This window comes from Bos grunniens, chromosome 6, assembly GCF_055505025.1.
Source record: "Bos grunniens cultivar Pamir isolate PY7600 chromosome 6, Bosgru_T2T1.0, whole genome shotgun sequence".
In the NCBI taxonomy this organism is placed as follows: domain Eukaryota; kingdom Metazoa; phylum Chordata; class Mammalia; order Artiodactyla; family Bovidae; genus Bos; species Bos grunniens.
The window spans coordinates 325,793-345,209 of record NC_141170.1 but is presented as its reverse complement, the minus strand read 5'-3'; the positions used below and the strand labels follow the sequence as shown (position 1 = coordinate 345,209).

Below are 19,417 nucleotides of genomic sequence, written 5' to 3'. Positions count from 1 at the left end.
ACGTGCACATGTACACGCGTGTGCAGTCACCCAGGCCCGTGTGTGCACACTGTCGGGCTGCAGCCTGAACCCTGCAGCCTCTCAAGCACTCGCTTCAGTTTCGGCTCTCATGAGTTAATCGTAGAAATTTCCTTTGCTCACTTAAAATAACCAAGTTCCCTTTGCTTTTAATCCCAGCTATGCGAAGGGAGATCTGGATATTTCTTACATCACGTCTAGAATCGCAGGTACGTTTGCCAGCGTTAGCCATGAGGATGTCTTCTGGTTCCTTCCTGTCTGGTGATGTGTGCCAGGTGCTGGCCTCGGGCGTCTGTCCGTGTGTCCAGTGTGCCTCCAGGCCCTGCAGCCGGCAGTCCTGTGTCAACCCAGGACCCCAGTCAAGCCCCCTCCCTGGTCTGGAACGTTCTGGAAGGCTGAGGTCCTGAGGGAGGTGATGCGAGGCCACACATACTGTCCAGACGCTTGGAGACCCTGTGGTGCTTTGGGCCGTGTAGAGGCCGCGCCTCAGGAGGGCCTTGGGGACCCCAGCCGGGGATCCTTGCGGATCTGACGCACGGCAGGGCAGGGTCTAGGGGCCTCTGATCCCCCTTCTCAGGACCACCGTACTGACGGGCCAGCAGCCGCGAGCAGTGGGGCCTCACACGGCTGACCTCCCGGCCCATGGCTGGAGAGGCTGCAGGGGCTCCTGTCTTTCAGTCATGTCGTTCCCGGCGGAGGGCGTGGAGTCGGCCATCAAGAACAACATTGAGGATGTACGGCTGTTCCTGGACTCGAAGCACCCGGGCCGCTACGCCGTCTACAACCTGTCCCCGCGGACCTACCGGCCCTCCAAGTTCCACAACCGGGTGAGCAGTGGCCTTGTGCCGATGCTTAGGGTCCACCCTGAACGCCGCCTGGGGGTTGGAGGGCGGTTCTCAAGGATCTCTGAGCATCACTGAGCCCGTGGTGCCTCCAGAGGGAACACAAGACCACGCAGTCTATGCTGTCACTCGGCCTGTGGACGCTGTTCACAGTGTAGAGACTGAGGCTGATGCAGCAGTCTGCAGCTCTGGCCGTGTGCGCCGGAGCCTGGCTCCCGAGTCCTGCTGCACACCTGGGGCGGGCAGTGTCGGGTGGTGTGGGGAGGCCCGTGTCTGCACCCCGCTGGCGAGCCGCCCTCCCTGCAGGTCTCCGACTGCGGCTGGGTGGCCCGGCGGGCCCCGAACCTCCGCAGCCTGTACAGCCTCTGCAGGAACATGCACGCCTGGCTGCGCCGCGACCCTGGCAACGTCTGCGTGGTGCACTGCATGGTGAGTGGGCCAGCCTCCCCGGGCACTCAGGACAGAGAGGACCTCCAGGCTCCCGGGTGGTGGCACTGGGGGTGAGACGAGTGACCATCTGGGTGGGCTCTCCCGGGGCTCCTCGCTGAGCTGCCCCACCTCCGGCGACACGGAGCACCAGCTGCCCGCTGTTCTTGGCAGTGGCTCTGCTTGGGCCTGCGGCCATGGCCCAGTCCTGGTGCCCCAGGGTGGGTCCTGTCATTCCAGGGCGGCAGACCTTGGAGGGAACAGCGGCTTGTCGGGGAGGGTCGGGGGCACAGGCCCTGCACCTGCCGTGTCCACACCTGGGCCCCCTGGCAGCAGGGCTTCTGGCAGAAAACCGTCCTCACAGTGGTCTTCCTGCCTCTTTGGTGGAAGACGGTGGGTCCCCTCAGGAAGCACCCGTGTGCGGAGGCTGGTCTGCCTCCTGGGACCCTGTGTCTGACCCCCTTCTGGGGCTGAGGATTTGTGGACATCTTGTCCAGTGGGGTACTTGCTGGAACCTGCCCTTGGAGGTCAGCACTGCCATTCTGGTGTTGGTGACGTCAGGCAGGAGTGACGATGGGGAGTCATGAGGGTGCCCGTGGGTGGCTGGGCACAGAGGTCAGGTGGGGACTGTGAGCATGTGCAGTGTGTGGTCTGCCACCTCAGGCCTTCTCTGGAGCCCTGCATCCCTGCCTCAGGTGGGGTTTTCTTAGCCCCTCGAGGAGCCTTGGCCTTAGGCAGAGGCCATGACCGTCCCGGGGGAGTGAGCACTGCCCGTACGCGCCCCATGCTCTGTCCTAGGACGGGAGGGCGGCGTCGGCCGTGGCCGTGTGCTCCTTCTTGTGCTTCTGCCGGCTCTTCAGCACCGCGGAGGCCGCGGTGTACATGTTCAGCATGAAGCGGTGCCCACCGGGCATCTGGCCATCCCACAAGAGGTATGGTGTCTGCCATGGGGTGTGGGGGTGGCATCGGGGGCACGCAGGCCTGTGGGTACAGTCTGGTGGCTTCACTTCCTGCCCACCATGGCCCTTGAGCAGTACCTCTGTCCGTTCCTGGCACCTGCTTTCCCAGCGTCGTGGCCTCTTGCTTGGTGGGCAGGGGCACGTGGCCTGCTGGCTCCATTTTGCAGGTGGAGTGGCGTTTGGGGGCTCTCTGGCCACACACGAGGGCAGCACCCTCTCTGTGCTGTGTCAGCCACATCAGGGTCTGTGAGACACGTGGGTTTCCAGGCTGCCTTTGCTGACTTACATGAGATGGTTTCCTGGGTCTGCATCTGGGTCTTGCCCACCCGCCGCCTTTCTGGGGCCACTGCCTGCACCCAGGACAGCTTGCCTCGCTTCCATCCACCTCGCAGCAAGAGGGAGCCTGGTGCTCTGTCTGAGGAGTCATTAGGCCCCTGGAGTCCCTGGAGTCCCTCCTCTGTGGGGAGGGCCTTGGAGCGGGGAGAGCCAGGGCCCTGACTGTGGGGGAAACTGGGGAGTGTCCAGGCTGGTGAGGCACCACTGTGGGCATCGCCCTTACTCGGGGTGGCTGCGTGGCCTGGACGGTGGGGTGGGGAGCTTGCCCCTCTCCTGGTTGTCGGCCCAGCCTGTTGGCTCACTGCCCGGGGCAGCACCTTGTCCCTCACCCCCCTGAGAGGGCTGGCCACACTCTGATGTCTTCTGTGTGGCTCCAGAGGGTGGGGGCTGGGGGCCCATCCACTGTGCAGAAGGGGCAGGAGAGCAAGGGCTGGGCTGCCAGGCAGGCTTCTGACCCCTTCAGCCCGTCAGCCTCCCGTGCAGGCACATCCAGGGCTCCCGAGCTGTGCCTGCAGTGAGGGCCCTGCTCAGGTTGTGGTCAGAGCCGGCAGTGTTGCTGCTGGTGTGTGTGTGCCTGGCCCTGGGCCCTAGTAGACCCCAGGCTGCTGCCCTGGAGACGCGCAAGTGCGGAGAGTGTCCGCCCCCTCCCACCCCCTCCCGCCCCTAACAGCTCAAGAGCAGCGCCAGCTCTGAGTGCACGGCTTCTCCACGCCTGTCGGAGAAGCCGCCTTGGAGCCTTCAGCTGGCCGCCAGCCCCAGGAGGGACGGGGCCCACAGGAGACGCAGGCGCCCCAAGGATAGGTTGGTGAGGGAGGCTGCCGCTCAAGGGGCATGAGGTCACCCCGGGGACAGTCAGATGAGGCGGCCTTCACACGAGACTTGGAAGCGTGCCAGGAAGTGTGGGGCCACTGGTCCATGTGTTCAAGACTCTGACAAAGTGGGGGCTGGAGGCCATGCTTGAGCAGGGAGGGAGCTTGTCAGAAGCTCTGTGCCCTGGAGGGATGTAAATGCCATTGGCCGTGTCAGACGACCGGACAGACGCACCCCCGGGGCCCTGTGGGAGACGGAGTCCAGAGGAGGTCCTGATGATTCCCCCAACTTAACGGAAGAGCTCAAGGCTCAGACGCCCAGAGGACACAGCAGGGTTCAGGCCAAATCAGAAGGCGCACCTGGGCCGCTGGGACCCACCACGGGCGCTCTCCACACGGCCAGTGTGGGTGCCGAGAGAGACGCTGAGGCCGCAAGGGGAGCCCCGGGGCGTGCTCGGGTGACCCAGGAGCTCGTGACGGGAAGCATGGGCCGCTTGTTGGGAAGCTGCTTCGTGGCACTGTGGGCCTGCACCCTCATAGAGGTGGGCAGGGGCGTGTGCGGGCCGTGCCCAGAGGCTGGAACCCCAGTCGTGTCGCCCGCCCACTCTCACTGCCCAGGTTGCCTGCTCCTCTCAGTCTTGGGTCTTGAGTCTGCTTCCAAGCTCACTCAGGCTGTGGACGTGGGTCATGGGTCCTGGCTTCTTGCTGTTGGTGAAAAGTGCCCAGATCTCCTGGCACACGGCGGGCGGTCCTACCACAGCTGTCACGAGTGGTGAGAGTGCTCTGGTAACATGAAGTGTGACAGTTGTGGCCCCTGCTTGTTCCCAGGAGACAGGTTAGACCAGGGCCAGAAATTGCGGCGCCACAGAGAGGAGGTGGGGCCTCGCAGAAGGGGTGGAGCCACGCAGAGGGGGCGGAGCCTCAGGGAGGGGGCGGAGCCTCAGGGAGGGGCGGTGCCACACAGGGGCCAGGCCACAGAGAGGGCAGTACCTCAGAGGGGGTGGAGCCATGGAGCCATTGAAACCGGAAAGGAGTCACAGGAGCAGGTTGCAGATCCACAGAGCAGGATGCGGACGGTCTCAGTGCCAGTCAAGCAAGTTGGTGGGTCAGATCAGAGCCACAGCATGTCCCACGATAGAAATGTGCACTTGGAGCCCTTGAAAAGGCCCAGTCTGGGCCCTTAAACTGCAGCAGGTTGAGAACAATAGAAATCGTGTGAGACGTGTTCCCAGGCCATTGAGGAGTTAATCCGGAAATCAGGACAGCAAGACTGCTTTGGAAACCCTAGATGTTTCCAAGGGAAAAAGCCTACTTCTGAGTAGCCGTAAATCAGAGAGGAAGTCTCAAGGGAAATGTAAAGACATTTTGAACTGAGTGAAAATTACGTAAGGTTCATGAAATGACACTAGAACGTTGCTTTGAGGGGAATTTCACGTGAAATGCTAACGTGTGATTGGAAAAAGGTTGATGTCCTGACAGGCTCCAGAGACAGGGAACATGCATGTGACGAACGTGACGTAGCGTGTGGGCTGCACGTGGAGCACGTGGATGATCCCCATGGGCTGAGTACAGAGCACACGTGACCCGGCTTGCCTCCTGCCCTCCAGGTACATTGAGTACATGTGTGACATGGTGGCCGAGGAGCCCGTCACGCCCCACAGCAAGCCCATCCTGGTGAAGGCCGTGGTCATGACGCCTGTGCCGCTCTTCAGCAAGCAGAGGAGCGGCTGCAGGCCCTTCTGCGAGGTCTACGTGGGGGATGAGCGTGTGACCACCACGTCCCAGGAATACGACAAGATGAGGTGGGCTCGGGCGCAGGCCCTTCTGTCTGCGCAGCCTCGTGCTCCTGCAGCTGTGGGAGGCGCCTGTTCTCTGGGCTTGCAGCCGGCTGGTGGGCCTCGGTGCGGTGGGGCTGGGAGACGTGAGCCTGGGTGGGGTGGGCTGGAGGCAGGGCTGGCAGAGCCCTTGGGGTTCCTCCGGGTCTTTGTGCTGAGTGGCTCCTTGGACGTCATTTCCTGGAGCACCCTCCTGCCCAAACCCTGACATAATTTGGTAGAAAAATCACGAGGCAGGAGGAAACACGCTTCGGTCTTCGTCAGCATGTGCGCCTCTTGCTTACGTAAGGGAACTGCTTGTTTTGGTTCTGTTCTCCAGAGACTTTAAAATTGAGGATGGCAAAGCGGTCATTCCCCTGGGCATAACAGTCCAGGGGGACGTGCTCATCATCATCTATCATGCGAGGTCCACCCTGGGAGGAAGGCTGCAGGCCAAGGTAAGCGGGGTGCCAGCGGCCCCGGGCTCACAGGTGAGCTTGGCCCTTCGTGTGCAGTGAGGGCCCCAGTCTCGTCTGTGTGGCAGAGCTGGTCGGCAGCCTGCACCTGCCCTCTGCACGGGCCCGAGGGCCTGCTAGGCTGTGGCCTGGGGCTCCCCTGTGGGCCCAAGGAGCTGCTTGTCAGCAGAGGCACCACCCTGATGTCTCTGTGTCCCCGCCACCTGGAACCCTGCCTGGGGCTCTGAGACCCTGGGACCCATGAGAAGCCTGGCGGGGCCCCCACCCAGCCTGAGGACCGCTGCTCCTGTGCTCCCGCCCGCAGATGGCGTCCATGAAGATGTTTCAGATCCAGTTTCACACAGGGTTCGTGCCTCGGAACGCAGCTACTGTGAAGTTTGCCAAGTATGTTGGTGCCGCGCCGTGGGGGGATGGGAGGGGTTGGGGCACACAGACACCCCCGCCGTGGGTGGGGGGCAGATGCATGCCGCACGGTGGAAACTGGCAGGCGCCCAGGAGGGCCCCTGCAGAAGGTGCCAAGCGGGGGCTGCTCGTGGTGATGGCTCGGGGGACCCCCAGCATCAGTGGTGTGGGCCGGAGGTGCCTCTCGTGTTTCTGCGTGTTGCTGCTTCTTTAAGAGCCTCGAGGCTCATGTTTCCACGTGTTGTTGCCCTTTAATAGCCTCCAGGCACGTTCCCGTCTGTTAGTGTGTTTTCACGTTGGCTCCTAGCGTTCTGCTTTATGTGACAACAAGACAGAGATGAGGAGTGTCACATCTTTAGGCCTCAGGTTTTTCTCCTTCAGGGAGGGTGCCTCAGGGCTTCCATAGGCCTAGCTTCCTGAGACGTGTCTCTTCAGAAGCCAGATGATGAAGACGAGTGAGCAGAAGATGTGCGCACGTCTAAGCTGGGGAGCGGCATTTACTGCCTGGGTCATGTGTGCGGGGAAATACAGGGGTTCTACTGCAGACCTGGAGCAGGTAGACAGGAGGCAGGAGTGACTCGGGGCTGCGGACCGCACGTGTGGTAGCAGAGTAGACGTGGGAACGTGGTGGAGGTGGGGATGTCGAGTGCCGGGGAGAGGCCAGGCAGCCCTGTTTGGAGCCCGAGGGAAAAAGGATACAGTGGAGATCGTGCTGGGAAGACCACTGGCCGGAAATTTCCTGAAAGTGATCTGAGAGACAGCAAACCATAGAATCAGAACTGGAAACCGGGCCTTCTTTTGTGGTCCGGTGGTTAAGACTCAAAGCTCCTGGTGCAGGGAGCCTGTGTCCGATCCCTGGTCAGGGAACTAAAGCCCGTGTGCTGCAACTGAACATCCAGTACAGTCAAATAAAATCAAACCGGAAACAGCAAGCAGCTCTTGGAAGGGATGTCAAACTGCTGAAAACCGAAGATGACCTTTCCAGTGCCCCTGGGGTGGCCTTCAAAGTAAGGAGACCAGCAGCTGCTGTGCACCTGCGCAGTGGAGCCGAGTTGGGGCACTTACGGGAGAAGAGCATCACCAACCACGAAGTCCGTGTCTGGGGGAATCATCCTTCAAACGTCACGGCCGGTCAGAGGTGTTTCCAGGCAACGAGACGTCCGCAGCACGTGTGTCACGCATGGGCCTGTGGGGCCGTGTGCAGGACACGTAAGGAAATGGGGTTGGAAAGAGAAAGCCCCCATCAAAGGTGGGCAGGAGGCTCCTGGCGCTTCAGAGGGATGGCGTCCACACGGCCTGTCAGCTCCTGGGCGGGCTGCCGCGTCCCTTGTTGCCCGGGAAGCAGTTTAGAGCTGTGAAGACAACAAGTAACGCGCTGGGAGCCACGCAGAGTTAGTCTTCTCATGGTGAGAACTCCTCGAGATGAGAACCGCTGAGATCTCCGTCCCAGTGACGTTCACGTGGCAGCGTGGCACCGTTAGCCCTGCCCCAGAGCCTTAGGCTCAGTGGCTCCAGATTGGGAAGAGGCCCAGTGCTGTTGGTGGTCGGGTGGTGAGTGAGACGCGGTGTCACGTCTGCGACCCCTGGTGTCTGCTCGGGCCTCCTTGGGGTCCCCACGGCCCGAGAAGCGGCCACCCCTGGGGGTGTGGTCCTGCTTGTGTCTGGAGAGAGACTGGGTTTACTCTGTATGGACAGGGGAGCTGTGCTTCACTGCAGGTCAGGCCTCTGGAAGTGGACTCATTGGTTAAAGAGGAGAAAGGCAAGTGGTGCCTGGTGGGCTGTTGAAAGAGGACACTTTTCAGAAGGACTCACATTCCTCAGGGGCCCTCCTGTGACGGGGGTGGGGAGCAGGTGTGAGTGAGGAGGGGGCAGTCTGGGGCGAAAGCCAGTGCGTTTGTTCCCTGCCCAGTGGGTGGGGCTGGTCCTTCTGAGACCCCGGCCCTTGAGGGGCGCTGGGGGCTGCACCTAGTGTCATAGACCTCATTGTGTCCTCACTGGCTGTGAAGACCCTGGCTTGGGGGCTGCCTCTGGGCTGGACCGGGCGGGGAGGCGGGGTGGGTGGCCGCCAGCATGCTGCTGAGAGCAGGCCCTGGGGCCCTGCCTCCCTGGAGCTGAGCTTTAGCGGCCTCGCGCCCTCTGTGGGCTGGTCCCCACCTCGTGGACGGGCCCATCCCCAGGCCCTTCACCGCCATTGCTGTCGGGCTTCCCCGCTGTGGTCCCTGCGCCTTCTCCTCCCGACGGCTGACTGTCCCTGTGTCGTCTTCTGGGGGCGCCCCACCGGGACCCGAAGGAGAGCCCCACGGCCCGGCAGCCGCTCTGCCTGCACCCACATGGGCCTGGCCTCACTCCGCAGAGGCCCCTGGTTCCCTCATCACGCAGAGGGGGCCAGGGCCATGAGGAATGGGAAGGACTTACCGGGGGACGTCACTCTGGGGTCACGCGTGCTTGCTCACCCCGTGTTGTTGGGTCGTGACACCTCCGGCCCTCGGGGACCTGCCACTCCTTTTTAGCTCCTCCTCTCGTCGCCTTCCTGTTTTTACACGCACGGCCAGTAAGTAACGCGAACAGAGATCAGCGAAGAACCCGCTGTGGCCCTGCTGCCGGCTGAGGAACTGGGGTGCGTCAGTGCCGTCCTCAGGTGCCCTCGGCGGGGAGGAGCAGGCTGGAATTCCCTGCAGGTGGAGGGCCGCAGGCCTCAGGCTGCCCGGTGAGCTGGCTGCCGTGGCCAGGCTGCTCCCACCCCACGGGGGTAGGCCATTGTTTCTGCAGCAGCTCCCAGAGGTCTTGGTTTGTGGACGTCTGTTCACAGGGGTTTTGCCAGGATGGATGGCATTGTTTTTATTTGAACCTGCATTTTACGACCTGAGAGCCTGATCCGATTTGAAGCCCAGGACCTGAGGGGTGACGGGAGTTGGGCTCCTGCTCTGAGGGTGTGGTCGGGTCTTGCTGCACACAGACCCCGCAGGCCCCTCTGACCTTTTGCTCGGTGGTGGCTTGCATGTCCAGAGCATGAGGTGTGGGTGTGGTGCCCGCCGAGAACACGGCCCTGCCCCGTGCCTGCATCCTGGTGGACGTTGGGGTGACCCCGACGTGCCCGTGGTCCTTCCTAACCTGCGCCTGGCCTCCAACTGCAGGTATGATCTGGATGCTTGCGACATCCAGGAGAAGTACCCCGACTTGTTCCAAGTGAGCCTGGAGGTGGAGGTGGAGCCCAGAGAAAGGCCCGGCCACGAGGCCCCGCCCTGGGAGGGTGCAGGCATGCGAGGGCTGAACCCCAAGATCCTCTTCTCCAGCCGGGAGGAGCAGCAAGACGTCCTGTCCAAGTTTGGTGAGATCCAGCGTTGAGGGCAAGCCTGCGGGGCCCCTGCAGAGGTCATCCTGGTGACCCCCGTCCGCGGGATCAAGGCCTCTTTCCAGAGCGCCTCTGAGTGAGCGCCGGAAGCATGCCGGTGGTGACCCTGGGGCTCCCTTGGCCACAGTACAGGTTGCCTGTGTTCTTGGCGGGCTTTTTCTCCATTTTTTAACGTGAGGTATAGCTAAGTATTCCTAAAAAGCACGTGCACCTCTGTGAGCACATCTGTGTGCATGGGTATACACGTGTGCACACGTGTGACCCAGGGCAGCCTCGGGCAGCAGTGGTATCCATTCACAGATGGGCCCGCATCGGTTGTCCTGTGGGTTCTGGACGTGGAAGCTTGTCCCAGCCCTGGGCCTGGTCCTGGAGCCCTGAGTGGGGGGCCTGACACCCCCTCTTCCTGCAGGGAAGCCAGAGCTCCCCAGGCAGCCTGGGTCCACCGCACAGTACGACGCCGAGGCCGGGCCCGCGGATGCCGAGCCCCCCGAGTCAGACTCGCCGCACAGCAGCGTGGATGCTGACCACTTCCTGCACACGCTGGACTGGCGGGGTGGGTCGGTGGGTCTGGCTGCCCCCTGGGGCTCCCCTCGGCGCCCCCTCGTGCTGAGCCACAGCTGTCCTGCTGTGTTCTTTGCAGAGGACCGGGACTCCACTGTGGGCCCGGAGGGTCACCTGGCCGAGGAGGGTCCCTCTGCTGTGGCCGAGGACGGCTGTGTGAGTGAGCCATCGGACGAGGAAGCCCCGACACCCTCTGCGGAGAGCGGGGACACAGGCGATGAGGACGTGCCCGCCCCCGCTGCCCCACAGGACGACAGCGTGGACCTTCTGGGGCTGCACGCGGAGGCGGGGCCTGTGCCCGCCCCCCAGGCCCCCGGCGGCCCCCCCAGCAACGCAGACCTGCTCGGCTGCCTGCTCGGGGCCCCGGGCCCCGCTCCGGAGGGTGCTGTGGGGGGCCTGCTCGACGGGGATGCGGCCCTGCTCTTCAGCAGCCCAGCCCCCGCGCCTCGCACCCAGACAACTGCCCCGGCCGGTAGGTGCTGCTGCTGGGAGTGCTCTGTCATTCAGGCACCTTGAGCCATTGCGAGGCGGGCGCTGGTCAGCACTAACCCCCACACTCGGGGCCCAGGTGCCTGGGGAGGGTTGTCCCGGGGTGGGCGCCTGAGCTGAGTGTGCATGGCGGTGCCCGCGCTCAGGCCTGCCTGGGCTGAGTGTGCATTGCCGTGCCTGCACTCATGCCCGCTCACTCCATGTCGCCGTAGCTGACCCGTTCGGCCCGCTCCTGCTGCCGCCCGACGTGGACACCCCTCCCAGCTCGCAGCCTGACCTCTTCGGGGAATTCCTCAACTCAGACGCCCCGGCCGCCCAGCCCGCGCCCTTCCCCTCCACCCACAGCGCTCCGCCGCCAGCCTGCAGCACCGACTTCCTGCATCTTGGTGAGGGCAGCCTCTGCTCCTGGGTGTGGGGCGGGCGGGCATGGTCTCAGGTCCTCCCTCCCCCGGGACGGGTGCGCAGCCGGTGTCCACACTGTGCACCCTGCTGGTTCATGGGGTGGGAGGCAGGTTTGGGGGTGTCTGTGTGTGGCTGGCTGCAGCGGGAGGAGGCCCCTGGAGAACCTCTCAAGTGAGGAACCAGACGCTGGTCTCAGCACCGCCCTCAGAGTCTCCACTTGCTGACTCCTCACGCCCTGTCCTCAGCCTGAGGGAACCAGTCAGAGGGCGGCCTGGAGGGTGTGAGCCTGGGGGCCCCCTGCCCGGCCGCCCGAGCAGGGGATGGGGGTGCCCCGCAGACGGGACTCACAGCCAGGCTGTCCCCGGGGCCCTGAGAGCTCATGTGAGGCTGTGTGTCCACCCCACCGGGGACCCTCAGAAAGTGCCATTGTCTTCCCAGGGGACCTGCCCGCCGAGCCCAGCAAGATGACAGCCTCTGCCAGCCACCCCGACCTGCTGGGAGCCTGGGATGCCTGGGCTGAGGCGCCGGCCCCCGCGCTGGCTGCAGACGGTTAGTGGGGAGACTGTGCCCTCCCCAGCCCTTCCCTCCCGTACCTGCGCTGGTTCTGAAGTTTTCACCCCAACTGTTCCTTAGTGCCTCCTGCAGGGCTCCGGGGAGGCTGCGGGCTGTCCTGGTCTGTCCTCCTGGGGCCGGGAGGGCGACTGGCCTCCCACTTGTTACGCGTGTCCTGTAGGAGGCGCCCGTGCTGAATTCTGCTCTGGAGGCAGCGGCGTGTGTGAGGCCCGTGACACGTGACTCTCTCAGTTCTGTTCATCTGTAGGCCGTGACTTTACAGACGTGTGTGTGCATGCTAAGTCACTTCAGTCATGTCTGTCTGTGACCCTGTGGACTGCAGCCTCCAAGGCTCCTCTGTCCGTGGGGTTCACCAGGCAAGAATCTTGGAGTGATTACCGTACCCTCCAGGGGATCGTCCTCCAGGGGATCATCCCAACCCAGGGACCGACATGGGTCTCTCTGGGCTCCTGCCCTGGCGGGTGTGCTCCTAATCACTACGCCGCCTGGGAAGCCCTTCGCGGATGGGACTCTGGCGGTCTGACCGGCTGTCAGCTCTTTCAGTTTGCTGTTTTCATTACGAGTGAGGTTGATTATTGTTTCGTATGGGTCTGCTTATTTGTGTTTCTCTTGAGAACTGCTCCACGTTCTCTATTTCTCTGCATCAGAGATTCACCCTTTTCCCTTTAGTTGATGAGAGCTCTTTCTGAGCTGCCGTCACTTGTAATGACCTCACAGTGATTCCTCAGTGACCCAGGAGTTGGGGCAGGACAGTCTGTAGAGTTATGGAGAGTGTGGGAACGCGCACTCACGCTCTGGATGGGCTCTGAGGGCCGGCGGGGCGGGCCCAGACGATTTGCTCGGGCTGTCAGGGGAGTGCCGCACGGAGCCTTGGGGGTGGCTCCGCTGCACGTGGCCTTGTCCCACGCGAGGTGACTACACCCAGTGAGGCCTTCAGCACGTGAGCTGGGGGAGGCTGTGCCACCCCAGTGCGCAGGTTCTGACGCCCCTGCCCTTCTCCAGGCACCTTCTTCTCTCCTGGAGACCAGCCAGCCCCTTCTGGCCTTCTGGCTGGCCAGACCAAGTCTCAGAGCCAGGACCCGTTTGCAGACCTCGGCGACCTCAGTTCCGGTCTCCAAGGTAACCTAATGGCCACCCGAGGCTGTGGGGAGCACCAGGCCTCTCTGAGGGGGCTCTGCACCCCCCTGAGGCACGTGGGGAGCACCAGGCTCTCTGGGTGGGGGGCTCTGCACCCCCCTGAGGCACGTGAGGAGCACCAGGCCTCTCTGGGGGGTCTGCACCCCCCCTGAGGCCTTAGGGAGCACCAGGCCTCTCTGAGGGGGCTCTGCACCTCCCTGAGGCCGTGGGGAGCACCAGGCCTCTCTGGGGGGTCTGCACCCCCTGAGGCCCTGGAGAGCACCAGGCCTCTCTCGGGGGTCTGCACCCCCCTGAGGCCGTGGGGAGCACCAGGCCTCTCTGGGGGGGGCTGTGCACCCCCTGAGGCATGTGGGGAGCACCAGGCCTCTCTGCGGAGGGCCCCTGCACCCCCCTGAGGCACGTGGGGAGCACCAGGCCTCTCTAGGGGGGGCTCCACACCCCCTGAGGCACGTGGGGAGCACCAGGCCTCTCTGCAGAGGGCCTCTGCACCCCCCTTAGACAAGTGGGAAACAACCAGGCCTCTCTGGCGGTCTGCACCCCCCTGAGGCCATGGGGAGCACCAGGCCTCTCTGTGGGGTCTGCACCCCCCTGAGGTGCGGCCTCACCCAATTCCCCAGGGCCCAGCAACAGCAGCAGATGCCCCTTTGCCTTCTCTCAGGAGCTTGTTGCCAAGACAACGCCAGGAGCTGCCAGAGCAGGCACAGGGACTGGCTCCTCTGCCAGCTCCATGGAGTGTGGGGGCCAGCTGGGGGCTGCCTCAGCCCAGGATGGTGGAACCTGCCTGCCCCGCTTGGAGTGTGGGGCCGGGGTGCAGAATTCACCACCGTCACTGTCCTTTCTGAGAAGCCCTCTAAGGACGTTGGTTCTTTGGAGGCCATGAGTGTGTCTCATCCCTTGGCAGTTGGGAGGCATGTGGAATTTTAGGTGAAAATAACATCCCCAGACACTTCCCGGACTTTCACAAGGTTTCATTGTCTCCCTGAACGTGTTCCTGGAACTGTGGGTGTGTCTGGGCTCGAAAGGCAGGGCCACCCAGAGCCTTTCGGGTGCTGCCTGTGGTGGAAAGGACTTCTTAGGATCCGGGGCGCCTGTTCTCAGGGTGGAGCCCCACCTTCAGCCCGGCACTGTGACCCCAGACGTCCATCACACCCCCCTCAGAAAACAGTCCTGCGTGAAGCTCATGGAGCCGAACAGAGAAACAAACCCACATTCTAGCTGGAGACCTCAGCATCCCTGTGTCAGCACAGACGGAGCCGCAGACGGGGGCCAGCGAGGCCCGGGCTGCCGCGGCACACTGCCCAGCAGCAGGGCCCATGCAGCTGCCAGGAAAGGCCACGCGCTGGGCCGCGGGCAACCCTCAGCAAGGGAGAAAGGAGACCACATGGAGTGTGTCACTCCCCGGCCGGCAGAGCCGAACGGGAGGTCGATGGCAGTGAGGTAACTCAGAAGTTGAGCTTTTCAGAACCAAATGGCACAATTCTGAATGACACTTATGTGGCAAGTCTTAAGGGAAATAAAACTGTCAAACGGAATGAAAGTGAAAACACAACATGGCTAAACGTGAGGTACGCAGCTAAAGCAGTGCCGGGAGGGAGACGTGTGTCATTGAGTGTGCAGTTTGGAAAAGAGGAGACGGCTCACTGGTGTTGTGAGTTCTCAGCTAAAGATGCTTGTAAAGCAAAGTAAGCTCAAAGCAAATAGAAGGAAGGGAATCGTGAGAAGCCCAAACCAGTGAGAAAGAGAAGAAACTAGAGAAAACGGGTTGATCAAAACGTCAGTTCTGAGAAGATCAGTAAAGCTGACAAATCTCTCCTAAGATGGATTAAAAAGAGAGGTTAGCATGAGTTGTCCACAGAGCCTGGAGGCGCCAAAGGAAGACAGACTCACGGCCTCAGCCCCACACCTGGGCCTGCTGTGAGGGGCCACGCCGGGGAGGAGGCTGTTGGAGAGGGTCTGTAACTGTGGTGAACCTGAGCTCAGTTAGAAACCACCCGTGGAGGAGCTCTCTAGGCCCAGCTGGGCTCCCTGGACCATTTTACCAAATGTTTAAAGAACACCAGTTCTGCACGGTCTTTTTAGGAAGTAGGAAGAGGAGGGAGTATTTTGCAGTTGGTTTTATGAGGCTGGTATCACTCTGATACCAAAACCAGATGGAGACAGTGCAGAAGAAAACCAGAGGCCCCAAGGCAGCATTGCTCACAGACAGAGACCAGCACGAGAGCCCGCCACGGCAGGCAGGGCTCGTCCCAGAAGGCACGGCCGGCTCAGCACCTCAAACCCACGAGCAGGGCCCGCGGAGGGAGGGCTCAGAGGGAACTGTGATCATACCCACGGTGCAGAGAAGGTGTCCGCGGAGTCCAGCCCACCGTGGGGAGCACTGCCAACAGTCCGGCGGCTCGCAGCCTGTAGACTTGAGCCAGCACGTCTTCAGAGTCCTGCTGCCTGCCTCACGCTGGGTTTCGGAAGACTGCACGCTCTCCAGGGCTGAGCCCGGCAGTGCATGAAGGCAGGAGAGGGGCAGAAGGGACAGGCAGTGTGGCCGTGTGCAGACAGTTAGGGTTTCCCGGGCAGACAGTTAGCTGTCTGGGAAAGAGCTTCAGGTCCCAGGACGCGGGAGCAACAGACACACCAGGGCTGCTCCTGTTTGCTGGCAGCACCTGCAGGGAGCCCCCAGTTCAGAGCAGCACTGTCTACAGTCGCCACAAAAGAAGAAAGAAGGAAACTCGCGGCTCTTACCCAGCAGGCACAGGACTTGTGAAGCTACGAAACAGATGAGGAAAGAGGTCGGGGAAGGCCTTGGAGACTAGCTCGCCGCCCAGAGACCAGCGAGGGGAAGGCTCTCCAGCAGTGGTCAAGGGGTCAGCTTAGTCCCCACCGGAATTCAGACAGACTCACTGTAGAATTTATTGGAGAGTTGGGGGAAGGGGTCCGTTCAGCCCACCGAGCCCTGGCAGACTCAAGCTACTGGAGTTAGCCCTGCGTGGTGTGGGCAGGACAGACACACGGGTCCTGGGGCAGGATGGAGGACCTGCAGGACAGCGGTGCGAGCCATTTGTAGAGGCGCTGGGCAAGGAAAGTGGCCTCGCCCTGAACTTCACGCCTGAGACAGCAAGTGAGTGACCACTGCTCAGAAGCGGCTGCAGATTTTCTAAAGCCTTGAGAAGAGGAACAGAAAGGTGTGCCACCCAGACCGTGATCCGTCAGAGAAAAATGGGTGAATCGGACTTAGTCAGAAGGTTTTGCTGTGCTGACGGCTGTCAGCAAGATGGACGCTACAGTGGGGAAAGCAGCTCTGAGCCGCGCGCGCCGGCTCCCGCTCACGTGGGGGCAGCAACAGGGAAAACGGAGCCGGACCCGCCCGCCTTGGGGATGAGTGAGCATCGGAGAGGACGGCAGCCCCGCCCAGTGCCGGGGACAGCGCCGGGCGCAGAGCTGGCGGGCGTGGCTCCCCGTGGACCCGACCCCTGCTGCTGTTCACCCTGGAGGCACGTGCGGGCTGCTCGGGGGTCCGGCCCCGGTGCACACGGCTGCCACTGGCAGTGGCCTGATGGAACCTGCCAGAGTCCGCCACCGTGCGTCCACCCGCCAGGCTGCCGGCAACAAGGGGCACCTGGGCATGTCCTGAGTGAGAAGACCCATCTCAAAGGCCACCTGTCCTGTGATTCCACTTCCAGAATGTCCTTGAGATGATGGTCACAGGTCAGAAAACAGGGACGTCTTGACCCTGCTGCGTGCGTGAATTTGTACACACGTGAAGTGGCCAAGGACCATACACGTGACACGCGACCTGCCCACGTGTGCCGGTCGGGGGCTGAGGGCTCTGGGCACTGGTTTTGAGCTTCCTGGACTGTGTCCTGCGTGTGAACGCATGGGGAGGGGAGCCCGCCAGGCGCCAGCTCGACACGGCCTGTCGCAGCCGCCGACCTGGGGCACGGTCCCCAAGGGCTGAGCGCCTGTGGGCAGTCCGTGTGGGCCGTTGCTGATGCTCCCGCGGGAACTGTCTCCCCAGGCTCGCCTGCCGCAGCTGCTCCTGGGGGCTTTGGTCCCAAAGCAGCGCCCCCTCCCAAGGCCAGCAGCTCCTGGCAGACGAGTCGGCCCCCAGCCCAGGGCACCCCGTGGCCCCCCCAGGCCAAGCCGCCCCCCAAAGCCAGTGTACCGCCAAGGCCTAACTACACCTCCAGCTTCAGTGTGATCGGTAGCCGGGAGGAGCGGGGGGTCCGCGCCCCCAGCTTTGGTGAGTATCCCCCTCCGGCCCCGTGAAGTGGGTACAGCAGAGTCACGTCTCGTCTTGTCCGGCTCAGTTCAGTCCTCGGGAAGGGCGTTTAAAGAGACTCCGCTGGTGGGAGCCCCTTGGGACAGAAGTTCACGGTTCCAGACCTGTGTCTGGGTGACCTCTGCCCCTGGCAGGCACTTCAGGCGGCCAGGCCACACTGTCCAGGAGCCTTCTCTGCCTCGCTGGCCAGGCAGCGGTGGCCGGGTGAGACCTGACTGCAGCGCTCGCCTCGGGGGGTCCTGACACCTGCCACCACGCCGCCCGCCCTGGCGAGCTTGCAGCTCGGGCAGCTCCGTTGGCCACTGCCCGTCTCCTTTCTGCGCCTCCATCCGAGAGGCCCTTGAGCCCCTGCCCAGCACGGAGGGGCGGGCGGGCTGCCTGGGCACCCCTGACCCTCTGCTCGCCTGCAGGTCCAAAGCCGAGGGTGTCAGAGAATGACTTTGAAGACCTGCTCTCCAACCAGGGCTTCTCCTCGCGGGCTGACAGGAAGGGGCCGCGGACCATCGCTGAGATGAGGAGGCAGGACCAGGCCCGGGACTCGGATCCGCTGAAGCTGAAGGTACCAGGGGAGGGATGCAGGCAGCTGGCCGCCGGCTCAGACGTGAGGGCCTGTGTGCGGCACTCTGAGGGGAGGGGGCTTCTGTCCACATTCACTGCTCTTCTCAAAGCTTTGGGGTGAAAAATCAGCCATCCCCACGTGGCTGGGACGAGAGGCTTCGTGCTCGTTAAGCTTCTCTCTCCTCTGAGACCAGCCAGGTGTGACGCTGGTCAGGGTCTGACCCGCAGAGGCTCCAGGGTGATGGACATCTGTGTGCTTATGCCCCGGCCGCGGGCGGACAGGTGGGGGACGGGGTTGCGGGGTCCTCTCAGGGGCCCCCTGGAGTCCAGCCTCGTTCCCACCGGGCACTGGGGCCCCAGGCTGGGGACAGGCGGAGGCTGCGACCGCAGGTCACCTGTGGACGTCCTGCCGAGGATGGGGTCCCTGGTTCCGCATGCCATTCTTGTCCACGTCCCGTTCGTCCAGACCTGGGGACATGTTGGCCGTGCCGGGAGGGTCAGTGCAGAAACAGGGCCACACGTCTCTTGGTCAAAGCCCGGCTCTGTGGGGCTCGCCCCAGCTGCGGGGCTTGTGCAGGCCAGGGCCCAGCGCCCCTCAGTGGCACCTTGTCTCCCGCAGCTTCTGGAGTGGACGGAGGGCAAGGAGAGGAACATCCGCGCCCTGCTGTCCACGCTGCACACGGCGCTGTGGGACGGCGAGAGCCGCTGGACGCCGGTGGGCATGGCCGACCTGGTGACGCCCGCACAAGTGAAGAAGCACTACCGCCGCGCCGTGCTGGTGGTCCACCCCGACAAGGTGGGCGCGGGCGCGGGGGCCGCCGGATACGGTTGGCGTGGGTGCCAGGTTGGGGTGGGTGGGTGTGGGGAAAGGCCGCCCTCACAGTGCCATCCGCCCCACAGGCCCGGGGGCAGCCCTACGAGCAGTATGCCCGGATGATCTTCATGGAGCTCAACGATGCGTGGGCCGAGTTTGAGAGCCAGGGCTCCCGGCCGCTCTTCTGACCTGCAGGCACGGCTGCGTGTCTGGCTCTGGAGCCGGTGCTGTGAGCGGCCCTCGAGGGTGGCCAGGGCTCCGGCGGCGTGGGCGGGCGTGGCTGCACCCGGTCGTCGCGTCGTGCCCATGTGCTCAGCGGGTCGGAGCCGATGGCGCTCCCGGCAGGAGAAGAGAAAGCATTCCAAAGCCTCCCAGGTCTCTCCTTTTCTCTCTTGGCCCCAAAGGAAACGTGGCACTCCGTGCTCCCACGTGTGTCACGCTGTGATCTGTTCTGTCCGGTGGCGCGTCCACGAGGTGGGCGGCGCTGCGCTGCGCTGCTAACCTGCAGAGTCTGTCTGTGAGCGTTCATGTCTCCCCTGTAATCAGCCTGGTGACCACTGTACAGAATTAAACTATTTTCTGATGACCCTCGTCTCTGGCTGCCTCTCCACCTCCCCACCCGTCTGCCACTGTCCACGGAGGGGCGGCGCAGGGACCCTGCCCCATGGCTCCAGGCTCCTCATCTGCACCGAGCCAGGCCCCCTACAGGCCCCGGGCTGGGCGGTCAGTGGCGGCAGGAAGGCCGGGCGGTGTGGGCCTGGGGTCAGCAGGTCAGGACGGCCGGCAGCGGCTGTGCACCCGGTGGTTTTGGCTGGAGCTGACAGTCCAACCTCCTGTGAGTGTCCGTACCCCTGGGCTTGTCCCTTCCTGGCCGCTTGGCACCTGTGGCCTGGCTCTGCACACTCTGCCGGCACTGTACCTGACACATGAGTCACTGAGGCAGCTGTGATGCCAGGGAGATGGAGGAGGGTGCCACCGGCCTCAGGACCCACCCCACGCTGCACTCTGGGCACGTCCTCACATCAAGGCTTCACCTGGGAGTCTGGGCAGTTGGACTCTGACCCGAAGCCTCCGAGACCTTCCTGGTCCAGCAGAGGGCGAGCCTGTGGCTCCCGGAGGCCCAGAGGAGGAGGGGGCTCTCGCTTCCCCTCTTGAGGCCCCGGGCCTTCCAGCCTC

The 19,417-nt window shown here is 63.4% G+C and overlaps 1 protein-coding gene across 8 annotated transcripts in view; it reads left to right on the top strand.

Moving 5' to 3' along the window:
• Positions 1-18,827, top strand: part of GAK (cyclin G associated kinase) — a 47,997-nt gene extending 29,170 nt beyond the window's left edge. For 7 of the 8 annotated variants that reach the window (XM_086404400.1, XM_086404402.1, XM_086404404.1 and 4 more), the window contains 17 exons: positions 178-227; positions 697-845; positions 1,167-1,289; positions 2,085-2,218; positions 4,998-5,192; positions 5,545-5,662; positions 5,985-6,064; positions 9,217-9,410; positions 9,844-9,987; positions 10,075-10,467; positions 10,697-10,870; positions 11,325-11,435; positions 12,462-12,578; positions 16,606-16,830; positions 17,280-17,428; positions 18,047-18,223; positions 18,328-18,827. In XM_086404400.1, the coding sequence (XP_086260526.1) occupies positions 178-227; positions 697-845; positions 1,167-1,289; positions 2,085-2,218; positions 4,998-5,192; positions 5,545-5,662; positions 5,985-6,064; positions 9,217-9,410; positions 9,844-9,987; positions 10,075-10,467; positions 10,697-10,870; positions 11,325-11,435; positions 12,462-12,578; positions 16,606-16,830; positions 17,280-17,428; positions 18,047-18,223; positions 18,328-18,429 (2,635 nt within the window). In that variant the 3' untranslated portion in view covers positions 18,430-18,827. Of the gene's footprint in view, positions 1-177; positions 228-696; positions 846-1,166; positions 1,290-2,084; positions 2,219-4,997; positions 5,193-5,544; positions 5,663-5,984; positions 6,065-9,216; positions 9,411-9,843; positions 9,988-10,074; positions 10,468-10,696; positions 10,871-11,324; positions 11,436-12,461; positions 12,579-13,213; positions 15,311-16,605; positions 16,831-17,279; positions 17,429-18,046; positions 18,224-18,327 lie in introns of those variants that run through there. The other variant, XM_086404408.1, reaches the window with a different exon arrangement.
• Positions 18,828-19,417: the final 590 nt, after the last annotated feature.